The sequence below is a fragment of the Monodelphis domestica genome, chromosome 2 (genome assembly GCF_027887165.1).
Source record: "Monodelphis domestica isolate mMonDom1 chromosome 2, mMonDom1.pri, whole genome shotgun sequence".
NCBI classification, from domain to species: domain Eukaryota; kingdom Metazoa; phylum Chordata; class Mammalia; order Didelphimorphia; family Didelphidae; genus Monodelphis; species Monodelphis domestica.
The window spans coordinates 544,219,130-544,236,386 of NC_077228.1; the positions used below are offsets into that span (position 1 = coordinate 544,219,130).

General features: G+C 42.6%; 1 protein-coding gene across 26 annotated transcripts in view; it reads left to right on the forward strand.

Moving 5' to 3' along the window:
* Positions 1–17,257, forward strand: part of LOC100026020 (zinc finger protein OZF-like) — a 515,718-nt gene that overhangs the window by 495,402 nt on the left and 3,059 nt on the right. For 11 of the 26 annotated variants that reach the window (XM_056814495.1, XM_056814486.1, XM_056814490.1 and 8 more), the window contains one exon: positions 8,339–8,431. In XM_056814495.1, coding sequence (XP_056670473.1) covers positions 8,339–8,431 — 93 coding nt within the window. Of the gene's footprint in view, positions 1–5,013; positions 6,972–7,918; positions 9,743–9,898; positions 17,255–17,257 lie in introns of those variants that run through there. The other 15 variants (XM_056814482.1, XM_056814483.1, XM_056814510.1 and 12 more) reach the window with 9 other exon arrangements.

A 17,257-nucleotide genomic window follows, 5' to 3' on the forward strand; every position in this document is an offset into this window, starting at 1 on the left:
AGATGTGCAGGTATAGAGTAACCCTCAGAGAAAGGAAGTTGAAACCAATGAGATGGGAAACTGATTCCACAGGCACTGCCCCCCTGGGAGATGCCAGGCAAATTAAGGAACTGTGATTGATTCCTGAGATGTGATGTGGGAGAGGTAGTGGGTGGGGAAAACTACTCATAAGACAAGACCAAGGCACTGCTGGCTCTCTCTCACTCTCTTCTGGCTGGAGCTTGGAACCTGAAGGAACCCCTGTCAGTGCTTCAATCCATCAAATGGCGAATAGGGTAGTAAGCTAATCAATTCTCTACCTCCTTCCCACATTCCCCTCTCTTTACTGTCACTACAGTGATGCAATAAAGCTACTAAAGCTACTAGCAGCCTCATGATTTAATTTGAACTATTACACCCACATATCCAATATGGTGCCCAAACCTGTCAGTTTCACCTTTGTAACATCTCTTGAATACGCCCCATTCTGTTCTGTGTCTCTGCCATCATCATGGTGGAGGCCCAAAGCACTTCCTGCCTGGACTGTTCAGCCAGTGGGTGGTGGGTCTGCCCCACTCAAGAGCCTCCACTACAAATCATTTTACATTCGGCCAGTTCTGATTGTGTCACTCCCCTCCTTAATAGACTCCAGTGGCTCCTTAGTGTTTCCAGGATCAGATACATAATGTTCTGTGAGCCATTCAACGACCTTCTTTACATTCTTCTCATACCTTATTCCCAAAGTTGTACTCTTCAATCCAGTGACACTGCCAGGATTCTTTCAACTTCAGGGTTTTTAAGAAATCCCTTACGTTCAATCTTATAATTGATTCTAAGTATTGCTTCAAGGCAGAAGAGTGGTAAGGACTAGGCAGTGGGGGTTCTGTGACTTGCCCAGGGTCACATAACCAGGAAGTGTCTGAGGCCAGATTTGAAATGGAAAATTTAAAATTCATCTCAAATAATAAAAATCTTATATTTTAGGAGATTTATTAATGACCGTTCGAAATAAATGAATAAAAAGTTAACAAAATAAAAACCACATTCCCATGGCTGATCAGCCAGTTCAAACCCTCGATGACCACCACCATGCTCGTTGTCATCAAGCCAAAGAGAGAGCAGGACCACCCACGGAATATGTATTCCCTGTCTACAGGAAGTACGCAATGACAGGAAGTTAGTGGGTTCCTAGGAAATGTAGTTCTTTTTTAGGGTAACAGATTTTCAGTTATACAGAAATCGGGTATCCATTGAACAACCTTACTGCTCCAACCCGCACCTTCCATCTTAGTATTAATTCTAAGGTAGAAGAACAAGAAGAACTAAGCAATTAGGGCTAAGTGACTTGCCCAGAGTCACAGAGCTAGGAAGTGTCTGAGGTTACATTTGAACTCGGGTCCTCCTGACTCCAGATCTGATACTCTGTCCATTGCGTGACCTAGCTACTTCCAGTTTCAAGCATTTTCAATGACTGTATCCCATTCCTGGAATATTTCCTCTTTCCCAGTTCAGAACGCTAACCCCACTGCTCTTAAATCCTAATTAAAAACCTGCTTCAAGAACCCTAACTCTAACCCCACTAAATTAGAGGGCCTTCATTCTTTTCGTTATTTCCCATTTCTCCTATGCAGACCTTCCTTGATGGTTTTTTTTTTTTTGGTCTGTTGTCTTCTCTCATTGAGTTGTAAGCTCTTTGAGGACAAGAGTTGTCTTTTGCCTTTTGGGGGATCCCCAGGACTTAGCAGAGGGCCTGGTGCATAAAAGGCACTGAATGTAGATGGAATGGAATCGAACATTTCTAGTCCTTGCTATAACCTGAGTATATCCCCCTGTTGTGTAAAGATTAAAATTTAGGAATATGGGGAGACGGAGGCAGGTAGAAATTAGTTTCTCTCTGCAAGGAGTATTATATTTTTTAGAGGTTTATTGAAGATTAAGGATTAAAGAAAATACAGGATAAGAGACACGTGTCCAGGCCATAGAGAGGCCTAGACACAACCTCACCTACATCATGAAAAAAAGCCACATCTGCCCCAAACGGAAGACCAAGAGCCAAGAGCTCAAAAGCCTTTGAATCAGCTTAAATACCTTCTTGATCTCGGCCCAGGTGAGATTACAAGGCATTCTGGGGAAGTGGAGCAAAGGCTTGTGGGGATTGTAGTCCTGTATTCGAGTCTATTTTTTACAGTTGTCTGTCTCCTCTTCTCCAATTTTGTACTGTAGACCCACAAAAGATGTATTCACCTGTAGATGGGTCATCATCACAAGATTCTTCCCATGATACCTTCTGCCTTTGGCTTCACTGTTACTCTACCGGGTTTCTTCATTTATTCCTGTCTCCTTGTGAAGTTTTAGAAAAAAGCCTCTTCCTTACCTTCTGTTGACATTCGGCTACAGTTGTCGTTATTCACTCCTCTTGCTTTGTACTGTTTGGGGTTTTCCACAAGCAAATTTCAAGTTTTCTTTCTAAAAATATTTCAGGGTGCTCTTCTTTAGGGAACATTTACTTTTTTGGCCATGATTGTTAGGCTCACATTTTTCAGGTGTTGAGAGTGAAATTTAACAAAAAAGTAAACTGAGGTAATTCTTCAAGATAGCCTGTCAATAAAGAAGTTGATGGCTTTCCTAAATTTAAGTCATATCTATCTATCTATCTATCACCCTTTTATAGGTTTGGGGGAGCACAGAACAAAGAACAGAGTGTGTATATATATATATATATATATATAGTCTCTCGGTGACCGAGAATGACGATGGTCTTTGTGCAGTTTCATCTACGGTGTACCCTCATGTGGCTTTGGAGTCCAGAGGCTGAGGCGCACAGTTTGTGGCACATGGGGCCTGGGACGCCAGTTGTTACGGGAGGTGTGGGTGTGGCCTGGTGTCGGGGTTCACAAGACGTCGACGTCGCTCATCTTCAAAGGTGGCGGCGGCTTGGTGAATGTGGGTTCGCCAGTTGCTTCTGTCAGAGGCAGCAAGTTCTAGTTGCTTTGGTGTCATGCCGGCCCACTTCAAGTTGGACTTTAGCTGGTCCTTGAATCTTTTCTTTAGTCGGCCTTGTTTCCTGAGTCCAGCTGACAGTTCACCATAGAATACCTGTCTTGGTATTCGCTGTGGGTCCATGCGGATGACGTGTCCAGACCATCGTAGCTGGGTTTTGAGGACCAGGACTTCGATGCTGGTGGAGTTGGCTCTGTCGAGGACTTCCTGGTTGGTGATTCGGTCCTGCCATCGGATCCTCATGATTGCTTGTCATGTCGACATGAAAGAGCTGGATCAGTTTGACGAATTTTGCCGGGCAGCCGAGCTTGCTGAGGATCACCCACAATGCGGCCCTGTTCACTGTGTTGAACGCCTTTGTCAGGTCTATGAAGACAATGTAGAGACTCAGGTTCTGCTCAAGGCATTTTTCCTGCATTTGCCTCACTGTGAAGACCATGTCGATGGTGCTGCGATCTGGTCGGAAGCCACATTGTGATTCAGGCAGGTTCTGCTCTGAAACAGATGACAGGAGTCTGTTGAGTATGACACGGGCGAGGATCTTTCCAGCAGTGCAGAGTAGTGAGATGCCTCTGTAGTTGTCACAGGCTGCTCGTGAGCCTTTGTTCTTATATAGGGCTACGATGGAGGCATCTCTGAGTTCTGGGGGCATGTCTTCCTCTTCCCATATGGTGGTCAGCACTATGTGGAATGCCTGGAGCACCTTTCCATTTAAGGCCTTGTCCACCTCGGTTGGGATCCCGTCTTTACTGGGTGCCTTGCCTGCACTCATTTGTTTGATGGCTTTTTGGACTTCCTCTATTGAAGGAGGGACGTCAAGTTGTTCAATGGTGCGGTTTTGGGGGATCTGGTCGAGGGCGCTGTACAGAGAACAGAGAACAGAGTAGATGATAAAGAATTGAGGTTAGCAAAAACTGGTCTCAGAGCTAGGATATAGAAACACTATGATCGACTGGTAATGGAGTAAAAAGCAGCCAGCCAGCCTTTGAGTTCAAATGCAAAGTCAAATCTCTGACTTTAGACAGGAAAATAAACATCTTTGAGGGGTTGTTTGATGGTGAAAGAATACTACACCTGACTCCTTTTGACTCACCTGAATCTTCCAAGGTCAGCTAATATCTTGAAATACAAATAGAACAGTGATTAAATGCACAAGAACTGGATTTTATACTTAACCTATTACTGATCAAATGAATAGTGAATCCAGTCAAGGGACAGAGAACCAAGACTCGGGCAATTATGGGACAAAAGCAATTAATTGAAAATAGGATCAATAAAGAAATGATACAAGATTAATTCAGTCTTCTTATAGCATAGGCCACCCTGGTCTGCATCTTCAGTTCCAATGCTTTCTGGAACACATTCTTACATTTCTGCTGGATTTGGAATAGAGTGGTGTCATTCCAATATCCTTTGCATTATATTAGAAGGTCTTTCTCCTGAAGACTTGTACTTTTTTTTCTTTTTTATGCATTAAGCTGTTTGATGTTACCATTACCTATCTTCGAGTTGGTAGCCTTAATTCTTTCCACTGGAATTTCATTTTCTATTTTCTGAAGTTTTAGCCAGTTCTTTTTGATTTAATTTCATTAGTGTGTTATCCAGCCATGTTCTTCTGGGTAACCTGTGATTCGATTGTTTGTGTTCATCCTATCTTTAAAATCAGTTCTTTGGAGAGGCTTGCCATGGTAGATTCTAGGTTTTCTATTCTTTTAGTCTCAAGGTTCTAACTATCTCACAAGGGGAGACAACACACACAAGAGGGATGAAAAGAATGTGCCCATATCAAGGGCATGGTAGAGAAATGTCAGAAAAGACATAAAAAAGTAGAACCAGGTGAGAAATAAAAGATTCCCTTTTCCCCAGATGTGGGAAATTAGAGAAGAAAAGAGGTTTGGAATAGCATCTGTTGATTGTGAGTCACAGAATCAATTCAAGATCAAGTTATTAGAGGACTGCCTTTCTTTGTTGAGAACACACACAATGAATAAATATGATTCAATGAAAAAGATGGACTCAAGAGATCCTAAAGAAAAAAAAAGATTCCTAAATTCTTGGGAAAATAAAAAATAGCAATAAATTCCTCAGTTGTTGAGAAATAAATGAATAGAATAAAGGAAGTGAAATGCAAGACCATTCCAGGCACAGTGGCCAAACACACATTTTGCATAGAGCAGCAGAAGGTTAGATATAGAGATGACTCCTTCAGAGCAGAAGGGTATTTCAAATCTGAACACTCACCTTTATAATATCCATCAGTAACCCTCTTAACCCATTATCTTGACTCAAGTTCTTTGAAGTTTCTGGAGTTCTAGGGGTATGTTTAAGTCTTTTCTTTCTCATAAAGAAAGTGTGTAAGGATAATTTAGGGTTGTGACCTAATCTAAATTTGATTCTTGATCGTCAGGGGACATCCCAAATAAAATACCCAAGTAAGTTTGGAATTATATGGCGGTTTAATCAATATATAGGGAAGAAATCAAGGAGAAGGGAGAGGGAAAGTATAGGATTTCTTGGGAAGAAATCAAGGAGAAGAGAGAGGGAAAGGCATAGGATTTCTCCCACCCAGCCTTTGCCAGGTGAGTTCAAAATCCTCCGCCACGAGGTCCTTGAAGATTAGAGGCTTTCTCTAAGAGGATATTGTTTGGAAAGTAGAGAAAATTCAGCCTAAACTCCGAGAGATCTCAGAGAAGAGCCTCACCGAACTAGGTTACTAGGCCTCCTCCAGTATGGTATCAAGGAAAACTCACCGCGAAACCCGGAAATATCAGCTGCCACACAAGATGCCGACAAGCTCAACAAGCTGCCGCCAGTCACCTCTCTGCCATTAAAAAGCCAGAGAGAGAGGTAGTGACGCAAAATATATAGACGGTTTTACATCACTTTCCTGCATCTCACATGTACCAATGATATCTTAGGCTTGTCTTAGGACAGCCCAGGGGTCTGTCTGTTGTTTCTGATTTGTCATTTGCTAGCACATGTCTGTCATAGGCCATCCTCCTAGATACTTAATCCTTAAGTAGGGGTGTAAACATTGGATTTTTGTTAGACTAAGTAGGGTGGAGTAATCTAAAGTTCACAAGTGGCAACATTTTTTCTTATGAATAAACTAAAAAAATCCTAAATTAATTAAATAATGCTTTTTAAAAACTGAATGAAGGATCTCTCTTCTCCATCATAGCCACTCTTATTTTTGTGTAATGAAATATAAATAAGAATTAGATGCTGCATACACATGGAAACAATCATGTAGTAAAAGGCTCTCACTGTGACTCATCCTACCAAGAACCTCAAAGCCTGAATGTAACAACAGACAATTCTCCTTCACTTGACTGAAAACCATCCCAGATCACCCCTATTTCTTTAGAAACCTCCTCCTGTGTTCATCCAGATGAGACTTGATTTCAGTCATGCCAAAAACAAACCGCATCTTTTCTTGAACTTTGTTCTCTTTTGAGGCATCACGTAAAACTTCCCTCCAGAGTGCACCACACTTGCAGGATTCTCACGAACTCTTCACAGATTTGAGGTGAGAACGTATCGCTTATAAGTTCTGGTAAGAAAGACCTTTGCTCTCCCTTCTCCTCCACACAAGTCCCAGATAGAGCTCAGACTCTCTCCGTGATTTCATAGGGAGACACTGTCGAGAGTTAGACACTCCTCAGCAGCATTCCAACGAGAGCTGTTTTCTCAAAACTCGGTCCGGCTCTGAGAGACTCTGGTTTCAAGGGTTGACTCTGACATGCGTAAAGGGTTGGGGCCAGACCTTCTGTGTGCTTCCGTTTCCTCCTGTAACCGATGAGAGTTGGATTATTAATCCTGACTTGACTTTCAGCCTTCTGTCCTCTGACTTCATATGGTTTAGGAGGTGGTGACGTTCCAGGATGTGGCTGTGGACTTCACCCGGGGGGAGTGGCGCCTCCTGTCCCCTCCCCAGAAGGAGCTGTACAAGGAGGTGATGCTGGAGAATGCGCGGAACCTGCTCTCTGTGGGTAAGGAGCCCCTCCCTGCTGCCCCAGTCTGCCATCCAAGGGAATGTCTTCTTTATTAATTGGCAGAATTTGGAATATTTATCAGTTATGAGGAAAAGTGCTGGTATGCCGAGTCCACGAGGCAGGCCCCTCTGCTGCCTAATTTTCCTATAAAGGACTTTGCATTGTGTAATGGGACCTTGAGGGGGTTCCCTTTGGTGCTCCTGAAGTCCGAGATCGAATCCATGTTGAAGAATCCCAGACATGGAAGTAATCTCAGAGCTGATTCTGTCTCTCCTCTACCCAGCCTGGAATTGTACCTCCCAAACCCATCTTGCTAGACTGCTCAGGCAGGTTTTCCTTCCAACCTCTCTCTCTCTAGGGCGGATCTACTATTTGGAATAGTTTTCTCCTTAACGATCATAAACTTGTAGCTCACAGCTCTGGGTGTCCAGAGTAGAGCATGTTTGTCCTCCATCTTCCTTCCTGTGGCCCTAAACCCCCAGCGCAGCTGATGAGAAAGGGAAGGAAGGGAATACACATTTATAAAGGCCTGCCAGATACTCTGCCAAGGTTTTTCTTTAAATGATGTCACTTCTTCCTCACTTTAATCTTCCCACATGATTATACCCATTTTACAGTTGAGGAAATAGAGATTAGATTAAGTGACTTGCTCTGAGGCACACACATACTAATGCTATGTGGCCAGATTGAAGCTGAGGCCTTCTGGACTCTCAGGTCTCTGCCCACTACACTTCTAGCTGCCTCTAATTCTGTGAAAATGGAAAACTATGGAATGAGGCCATCCTTCTACAAAGAAAATGCACCAGGGCCAAATTTTCTAATTCCAAATTGGCTTCATGATCTCGTTCTCCTTCTTCTGTCCAAAAATAAGTGCTTTGGAAACTTCTTCAGGAGTCCTTGTAAGCATCCTGCTGTCACTGCTTGCCTTCCTCTGTCGCTGTCAGGTCTGACTGAGTGGCTGAGAAACAGAGTCGGGGACAAGAGGAGTGGTTGAGTTCCACAGCAGAAGAGGCCCAGAGTTGTAGGAGGTTCAGGGAGTGAGGAGCAGGTAGGGCGATGGGGCGGGAGCCGATTGATCCAGAACAATAACCGTCTTCCCCAGCCTGGGCTTAGGAGTTCCTGCTGGAAGGGATTGGCTGTGAGGAGCGGGGCAGAGGATTTGGCTGCTGCTCACGGCAGAGGAACAGGCACCTCCTGTCCTGGGTTCCTAGCATTGCAGACACTTAGGGGTGAGTGCAGACTCATGTGGGGACCCCGTGAACCCCTCTCTAAATGGAGTCCCTGGATTCCCTTGGCTCTCCCAAAAGAGAACTCAATGACAAGTTTCTTTCCATCCTCTTCCCTAACTGATTCCTGATGCCCAGGGCTTGCCGTTCCCAGAGACGTGATCTCTTACGTGGAGCAAAGGGAAGCCCCGTGGAGGCTGGAGCAGGAAGGCCTGAGGAGCTGCTCTCCAGGTGAGTGCGGTGAAAAGTGGTGTGTGAGAGCCGTGGTGAGCAGATGTTTCTCTGCTGGGGTGAAGCCTGAGAGGGAAGGAGCCCCAGAGAGCTCTAAAGGGGCTTCAGGAGAGCCAGACTGAGGATGCTGGGGGAAAGCATGGCGGAGAAAACAAGGGAAAGGCATCGGCACAGCTCACCGCCAATGGCCTTCGCTAGCAGTTTAGCCCAGAATCTGAGGACAGACATTGGACAGTATCTCACGGCATGTAGAGATCAAGGGAGAGTGTTTGGAGGATCAAAGAGAAATGGCTGATTGGTTCCAATAAGAAAAGAGTCATTAGGGAAAGACTGAAAATTAGAGGAAAAGGGGAAGGAATAAACGGAGGTGAGATGAGGGATGGGATGGGATTCTTTGCCCATGGAAAGAGATTTTATTTGGCTAGGAGAGGAAGGACCTTTTCCTCTGATCCTGAGACCAAAAAGGAAAAGGAGGCAGCTGAGTTGGGTGAATTGTGGAGGATAAGAGAGTTCTGCAGAGAGGTCCAGCTTTTGTTCAGTGAACTCTGAGGCCAAGTTCTCAGCTCAGAAGGTGAGGCAGGGGTGGGAGGAAGCCACGAAGAAGAGCTGGGAATCTTTGGAAGGGTTCTGTGGTGAGTGGCAAAGGGAATCCATGAGGGAGACGTCACAGGATTGCCTTGCCATGGTGAGGACCCAGTTAGATCAGGGAGCCTCCATGTAGAGTGGAGCCAGGCAGCTGGTTTCCTGGTTTTCCTTCTCTCCATTGACCTGCAGCCCATGAGGAGGAGGGAGGACTGCTTCCCTCCTTGGAAGCAGTCCGAGGCTCAGCTTTGTCTAAATCATCAGCCCCAGGTCCTCTCCTGGTCTCTGGGCATCTATCTTTGTGTTCTTGGAGAAGCAGGTGATCACACCACCTCGGTTTAGGAAGATGAGAGCCTAGAAGGAAGCCTCTGGGATCTTCAGGATTGCGTCTGCTCAGGATCCAGCAGAGTCACTGTTGACTGCTGAGAAATGAGGGCCAGAAAGAGAGAGACATGGCTGAGGCCAGAGCAGGCATTTGCCTTCCAGGAGAGAGGCCAGAATGCAAGGGCTGTGGTAGAACCTGGGCCTGGGCCCAGCCAGTAAACGTGGATTGAATATAAACTAGGTTCTAGGAACTGCTAAGCCCCGAGGAGACAAAGGAAGGGCCAAAACAGTCTGGGCTGTCCTGGAGCTCCCAGTCTAGGATCCCAACATGGAGGTGGTTTAAAAAGATGATCCAGGGAGAAAGGTGTGTTGGGGGATGGAAATGCACTCATTCAACAGGGAAATGAGGAAATAGAGGAATGAAGACAATGACAGTCTACGAAGAAAAGCAATCAAGGGAGGAAATCAGAATTATAAGGATAAAATAAAAGCCACCATTTGCATAGGGCACCTACTGTATGTCACACAGTTTGTGAATATTTTCTCATTTGATCCTCATAGGAACCCTAGGAGTTACTTGAGCTTCTTATGCCCATGTTATAGTTGAAAGAGGGGAAAGAGCTCCTGTGAAGTCCTAGCAAGTTTCCGCGGTAGAATGAGCATGCACCACCACCGGTATTGTGATTTTAAAGAAGAATAGCATGAAAATGTTGGCATCTGTATGAGGCGGAAAATAGGAGGAGGACTGTACAAGTGTTCTTGCTGAGGGCTGAGAATTGTTTGTTTGGGTTTACCTCTCTAACCAGTCACCCACACGCATTGCCAGCTATCCTGCGGAAGATTTGTTTTCCCCTAATGGTAACTGTACGTGGAGCTCAATGGCATAGATCACCTTTTTAAGCAGTGTTTATATACAAAGCCACCTTTGGGAGGGTCGGCTCTTTTCTACCTGAGTTACCAGACAGTTCCTTTAGGGAACTCCCAGATAGGAGAAGAATAACAACCCAGCCGCAGCACTGCCGTGAGGGGTCAGTGAAGGGCTGTGTTTGTAAAAACGTAGTCGGTGATGGTTTCGTAATGGCTTCTGCTCTGCCTGCCTAGTGACCCCGGTTTGCAGACTGTTGTCTCTGCTGCAAGAATGCAAAGCCAAATAGCATCTCGATCTCATGACTATAAACTTGATGAGATGCACTTGCAGTGACAGCCAGGGGGAGTCTCCGGAGCCCGTGAGCATGCGTGGCCAAACTTCCTGGGAGTTTGGAAAGAATTTGATGTTAAGTTGAAAAACTAAAAGAATATGTTTCACCTAGTCAGAAGTAGTCCGTGTGAGCTTGTCACTGAATGTACCCCCAAAGCATCGCATGCCTGGTTATGACCATTTGGAATCCCTACAGGAAGAAAAATCATATTATGCTTGAAATACTTGTCGTCAAAGAGGAAAAATATTGTTTAACAAAACTGGGCCCTTATTTACTGCTTCAGGTGACAGTAACTAATTTTTAGCTCCAGACTTTGAACATCATCTGCAAAGGGCTTATGAGCCACTAAATGGGAAGGGCATGAAAGGACTAATAATGACGCACGCAGTCCATTTCCTTATAAAAGGGTGATGGACTCAAGTTACTACATGAGATTTCTAAAGTGCCATTTCTTTGCTTAAATCTTATTTAGTAGAAGAATTTTATTTTAGTGAAAAGAGGCATCTCTTTTACCTTTTATGACTTGGGTAAGTACAAAAAAAGAGCACTGATTTTCTTCATTTGATTTCAGATAATCTAACAACGATCAGTTTGATAGCAATCACCAAAATGACATAGTGCTTATAAATAAGCAAGATTATGCTCAACCGTCAGGATTTGGGTCAGGTCACTCAGGCACCATTCTGAGGTCGTGGTCTGACTTAGGAATGTAATAACGCCAGCCTTGCCAAAATCACAGATTTGTTATGAAGAGCCAATGTGATCCTATAGGAGGCTCTTTGTTAATTAAACTGTTCTTTAGATTTGAGGTAATGACATTTTCAAAGGATGAATTGTTCCCAATTAAGGTGGAAGACGTTCCTTCTTACCTGTAAAAGAGAATTCTTCATTCCTTTCTCTAATTTAACTGGGGACCTGGAGATCCTTTTGCCATAGAGATGTGTAGGGATTAACCAGCTCACAGTGAAAGGAAGTAGAAATCATAGAGACAGGAAGTGAGATAAGAAGGGGACATAAAGGGACCAGCATCAGTTGGTCAGGAGAGGAAGTCAGTTGCTGACAATTAGGTGCTGGCAGTTGTGGGCAAGTTGGCTATTGGGAGTGTGTTGGGTTGATGGTTAGTCTTCGTTGAGAGACCTAATTGGGGTTGGATTAAACACTGGGTTGGTTTTGATTGTATGGATTGGGTTGGAACTTTGTGGGGTGGTTGTTATTAGCGGTAGATATAGGCAGTTATAGATAGGTATTGGGTCTCTGGTTACGTATTAGGCTATTCCTATATTTCACTCCTTTCCTATATTCATGTTACTTACTATATTCTTTTACTATCTTTATTTTAATACAACTAAATTGTTAATTAGTAAAAGTTGAAGTTTTCCTTTTTCTGGCTTAAAGGTATAATATTAATTTACAACTCTACTATATTCTCATTAAAAATTAAGTTATTAAAAGCTGCTCTTTTATTTTTGTCAAATCCCTAACCCTAACTCTTACATTTTTAGTTGGTGAGCCAGCCAGGAGCTTGACTAATGCTTTAAAAATCTTCTGATCATTTCCCTTACTTTTTACTGAAACAATCCCTAAATCAAGTTCCTAGCAGTTAATTCTGTTACATGTTGATCCTTTATGTTAAACAATGCCATCTACTGACAGAAAGTAGAACTGCAAACAAAATTAGCTATTAGATTAAATATGATACTTTGTAGTCTAGTTCAGATTGGAATGCTGTTTCTTGTCTATCTAAAATGCCCATTATCTAACACAGTATTCCAAAGTGGCTTTATATAGCACTGTTCCCAGCGCTACTTATAGTGATAAGAGGCTTGACGTTCTGCCTATTCATCCTCAGGATTAAACAGAATAATAGTTTGGCCTCAAAGCTGAACTAAAAGCTCACCTTGAACAAAATCTAGAAAATAACTCAAGTGACCTTGAAAAGAAGCTGGAGGAGAGTCTGGGGAATCTCAAGACTTATATAAAAAGCATTGAGAGAAGCTTGAGAAATCCCTAGAGTAGAAAGAAAGATTATGTCTCAAAACTCCCTCATCATTAGAGCAGACTAAGTTTCTATCCAGTCCTGCTCTGTGCATTTCTTCTCATATTTAAATCACCTCAACTCCTCATCCTGTTCTGTTTCTATAACTACATAAACTGCTCCTCGTCCTGTTCTATCTCTAAATCTACCCAAACTTATGCTATTGCAACCCAAATTCTCCAAACTCCTCCCATCCAACCTATTTCCCCACCTGCACCCATTACCTGCTCAATGGCAACCCAAACATCAAGCCAAGAGGAAGAAACAGAAAATAATTCATTGAGACTTCAATTCCCCTTAAAATAAGTACCCACCTTTAATAAGAGTGGAGCTGTAATTTTGCTAAGGTGTCATACACCATTCACCCCCACCAAGACATTAAGAGATTCAGGCAAAATTCCCCTTGTTTTGAAGATGAGCCAATTGTTATTGTTAAAAAGCTTCAGAGCTTTTATTACACATATGACCCCAGATGGATTGATATTGAAAATTTGCTCCAAGCTTTTTTGACAGAAAAATAAAATCATCTCTTGTCAATCAGGCTCAGGGACGTAGAGCAGTTCATTGACCTCTGCAAGATGCACAATGGAACCCCAACAATGAGCAAGATTACACAAGACTAGAGAGGCATTATTAACTGCAATGAGAGCTTGTTCTGATAGTCATGGTACATGGACGAAATTTGAAAACCTTAAACAAAAACCCAATGAAAATCCTTCCCCATTTATGTATAGACTTATTGAGCTGGGAGGTAGATATATAGACCTAGATCTTGCAAGAAAAAGGGATGTCAGATAAATAAGGAGACAGTTTGTGAAAAATTGTTGTAAAGTGGTGAAAGATTATTTTAAGACCAGTTGTCAGAATTGGGCTAGTATGGACCTTGAAGGATTGAGGAGAGAAGCAGTTTATGTATTTAACGGCCATGAAAAGAACGATGAGGAGAGAAGAGTGACTTGATAGAGACATTGAGAGAAATTGAAAGTTCAAAGGAGGAAATTGAAAGCGAAAAAGCAAATCAATCAGTGACCATAGCCCCTTTGCAAGAATACACAAATCAAACACTGTGTTACTTCTGTGGAAAAAGTGGTCATGTAATGTTAAACTGTAGAAACTGGAACCAGGTACGCAATAACGTAAATTTTAGAAATAATGGAAACTTTAGAAATAATAATAAATAGAAATAATGGAAACTTTAGAAATAATAACAATTATAGAAATAATAACAATATAAAGGCTTTTAGCAATACTATTCCAAATGAGACAAATGATAATTTACAACAATATGTCTGAAATGGGACTCACCCACGCTATAACTCAGGGAGGAAATCCCCTGCAACAAAAGGAAATCCAGAGAAATGACCAAGGGCCTTCATGAAGGGTTGAAAGGGGAGAAAGGACTCTGGAACCAGAGAGTGAAATCTTTGCCCAGAATTTGATTTCTTAACCTGAGTTATCCCAGTTCATACTTCCCCACATAATAATGAACCGCATATAACCTTGAAAGTTAGAAATATGTATTATGATTGCCTCTTAGATGCTGGTGTCTGTAGATTGGTGTTGATGAGTACACCTGATTCTGATTGTTATTCCTTTGGTTCTCTAAATGTAGTATGGTTGTTAGGGGTGATTTTGAAGGTCCCAAAGCTTTCACCTTGAACATTCTTTTGTATTAATGCCCGATTTTCCTATACATTTATTAGGGAGAGACCTTTTATGTAAACTTAGAGCCATAATAACATGCTCTCCAGAGAGTGCTAGGATGCTAGAATTGCCTGAGGAATTTTTAAATCTACTTCTTTGTACTTCTTTTAGATAGTAAGGAGGTGGACAAACCTCTCACTTTTGAAATACCAGCTGATACACCTGACTGTTTCTCGGCTACATCTTCATCCGATGTAGGCCTACTCAAATCAGCTGCTCCTGTTGTAAAGATTAAAATTAGTATTTGAATACTCCAAGTATATTTTAGTACTATTTATTAAAATCACCTTAGAGCAAAGAGAAATGAAAAAAACAGAGAAACCTAGCCAGCAACTCCCTTTCTCCACACCAGTCCCAGCCAAGCTTCCGGGCACGAGAGAATGTGGGTGGTGGAAATGGAACTAAAGCTCAATCAACATAAATGGCACACAAACAGGAAAAGGAAAAGGGAATTGTGAGAATTGTAGTTTCTAGGGTTCAATAGTCTAAAACAATTGGTTGGTTGTCTCTCGAACCAAGGAAGACGATTGTCTTTGTGCGTTTTTGTGCACAAAGACACCTGTGCTTGAAGATTTAAGTGGAAAAGTTGATGCACAGAGAGTCCCACTCTCTCGGCGTTGGAAGCCTGGGTCCAGTGGCACGAAAAGTCGTTATACCTGGAGACTTCCTCAGCTGCATTGGATGGCCGTGTTGTCTTTTGTGCTCCAACACGCCCTGAGCACTCCACAGTGCCTTGCTGCATCGCCCTCTCAGCCGTTGAACCTTCTTGTTGGTTTCTTCCGCCTGTTCCACTGAAGCAGTCTTCACATGCTGGGTGAGCAAAGCCCTGGTTCACCAGGGGTCGACGACCCGATGGCTACCCTTACAAGGTTTGGCCGGCCTGTCGAAGCTGTTGCCTGGGGTGTGGCTGCTGCTGCATGCTAGCAGCTACTAGGAGCCACAGGTGAGAGCTCGGTGTCAGGTGAGGGTCAGAGGCTGGAGAGCTGCCCTAGGAGGGCACGACAAGCCCTCCTTACCAAAGATATTACCCCTCCCTGAGCACCCCATACACCCCAAACAATACACTGTGCAAATCAAAATAAAAGGTGACCCACCTCCTTCTATTCCTCAGTAACCCCCCTAAAAAGTTGAGGGAATTACTCCAGTGATAAATTCTTTAATTGAGCAAAAAATAATTCCATGTAAATCTGAATATAATACACCTATCTGCTAAAAACCCAAAGTTAGATATAGATGGAAAACCTGTCTCAATTTATATCAGATTTAAGGGCTGTAAACAATCATGCCATCAAAAGATATCCTGTGATTCTGAGCCCATCTAGAGTAATTTATTCTATTCCTAGCACGACTTCATATTTTACATAGTAGATTTGTGTTCAACATTTTTTTCAACACTCATTAATGAAGATTCCAGAAATAGGTTTGCCTTCACCTGGAAAGGTTCCCAATGGATGTTTGCCCCAAGGATATGTGGAAAGCTCCACTATATTTTTGCAGATTTTAACAGAAGATGTAGGAAATAATTGTTTAAAGAGAGCAGTTTGATACACTTTGTAGATGATTTGCTCTTGACCTCACCAAATGCCACAGCATGCCAAGAAGATAGCAAATATCTTTTGGAACTATATAAAAGCGACTACAAGATCTCAAAGGCAAAAGTTCAGTGGTGTTTCCCTAAAGTGGGGTATTTTGGGTTTATTTTAACTACTGGTGCCCACTTCATTTCCCATAAGTGCATTGAAGATATTTAAAAAATAAGTGTCCCCTCCACTAAGAAACAATTCAGAGCAATTCTAGGAGCAGCAGGGTTTTGTATACAATGGATTCCTTGCTATGGGGAAATCACTAAACCCTTTATAGCACTGACAAAAATTCTGTAACTGAACTGGTTAGATTAGTGGTGGAACACCTATTAGCTCTTTCTAAGTTAAAACAGACTATGCTGTCTGCCCCTGATCTAGACATCCCAGATTACAAACAAAACATTCATTTTATATGTAAACAAACAGAGAGGAGGTAACTTCAGGTGTTTTAACTCAAACTTTAGGACCTGTTCAATGACCAGTTGCTTATTACTTGGCCCAGCTTGACTCGGTACCTTCAGGAACACTATCATGTCTTAAGAGGTGGAGCTGTAACAGCTTTATTAGTAACTAAGTCTGCTGATTTGGTATTGGGATGCCCACTAACAATAATGTGTCCTCATGAAACCAAATTATTGTTGTTAAGGCATAGAACACAGGTATTTCCTGACCAAAGACTCATCAGATACAAAGTAACCTTGTTAGACAATGAAAATTTCACCTTAAAATGTGGTACAACACTTAACCCTGGCACCTTGCTTCCAGATTTACCAGTTACAGGAGAACCATTAAACAATTGTGAATCTTTAGTATCCATGGTTGTAAGACCTCGAGATAATTTCTCGGACGCTCCTTTAAACAACCCAGATATTGTCGTATTCACTGATGATTCTTCTTTCATGAGGGATAGCAATTCGCCACTCTGTGGTTAGCTTCACTGCTCTCAAATATAAATGCACAAGGTGCAGATCTCATAGATTTAAAACATGCCTGTATAATTGCTAAAGATAAAGCAACAGTTTACATGGATTCCAGCAATGAAATGCCAACCACCAAACCAAACTCCCAGCAGCCAAGTTCCCTGCAAATGCCAGCACTTTGTCAGCAACCGACTTCCTCTCCTAATTAACTGACCCTGGTTTTTTTATATCCCCTTCTTACCTCACTTCCTGTCTCTTGTTTCTACTTTATTTCATTTTGGGCTGGTTAATCCCTCTACATCTCTATGGTTAAAGGACCTCCAGGTCCCCATTTAAATAGAAAGGGATTAAGAATTCCTTTTTACATACCCAAGGAAATAGGCTATAAAGTAGTTTATGTTCTGACAGTGGAGGAAAGGAGATATGGTTGTATATGTGGATATGTCATTATATATGTATATTTTAGTGTTCATTTCTTT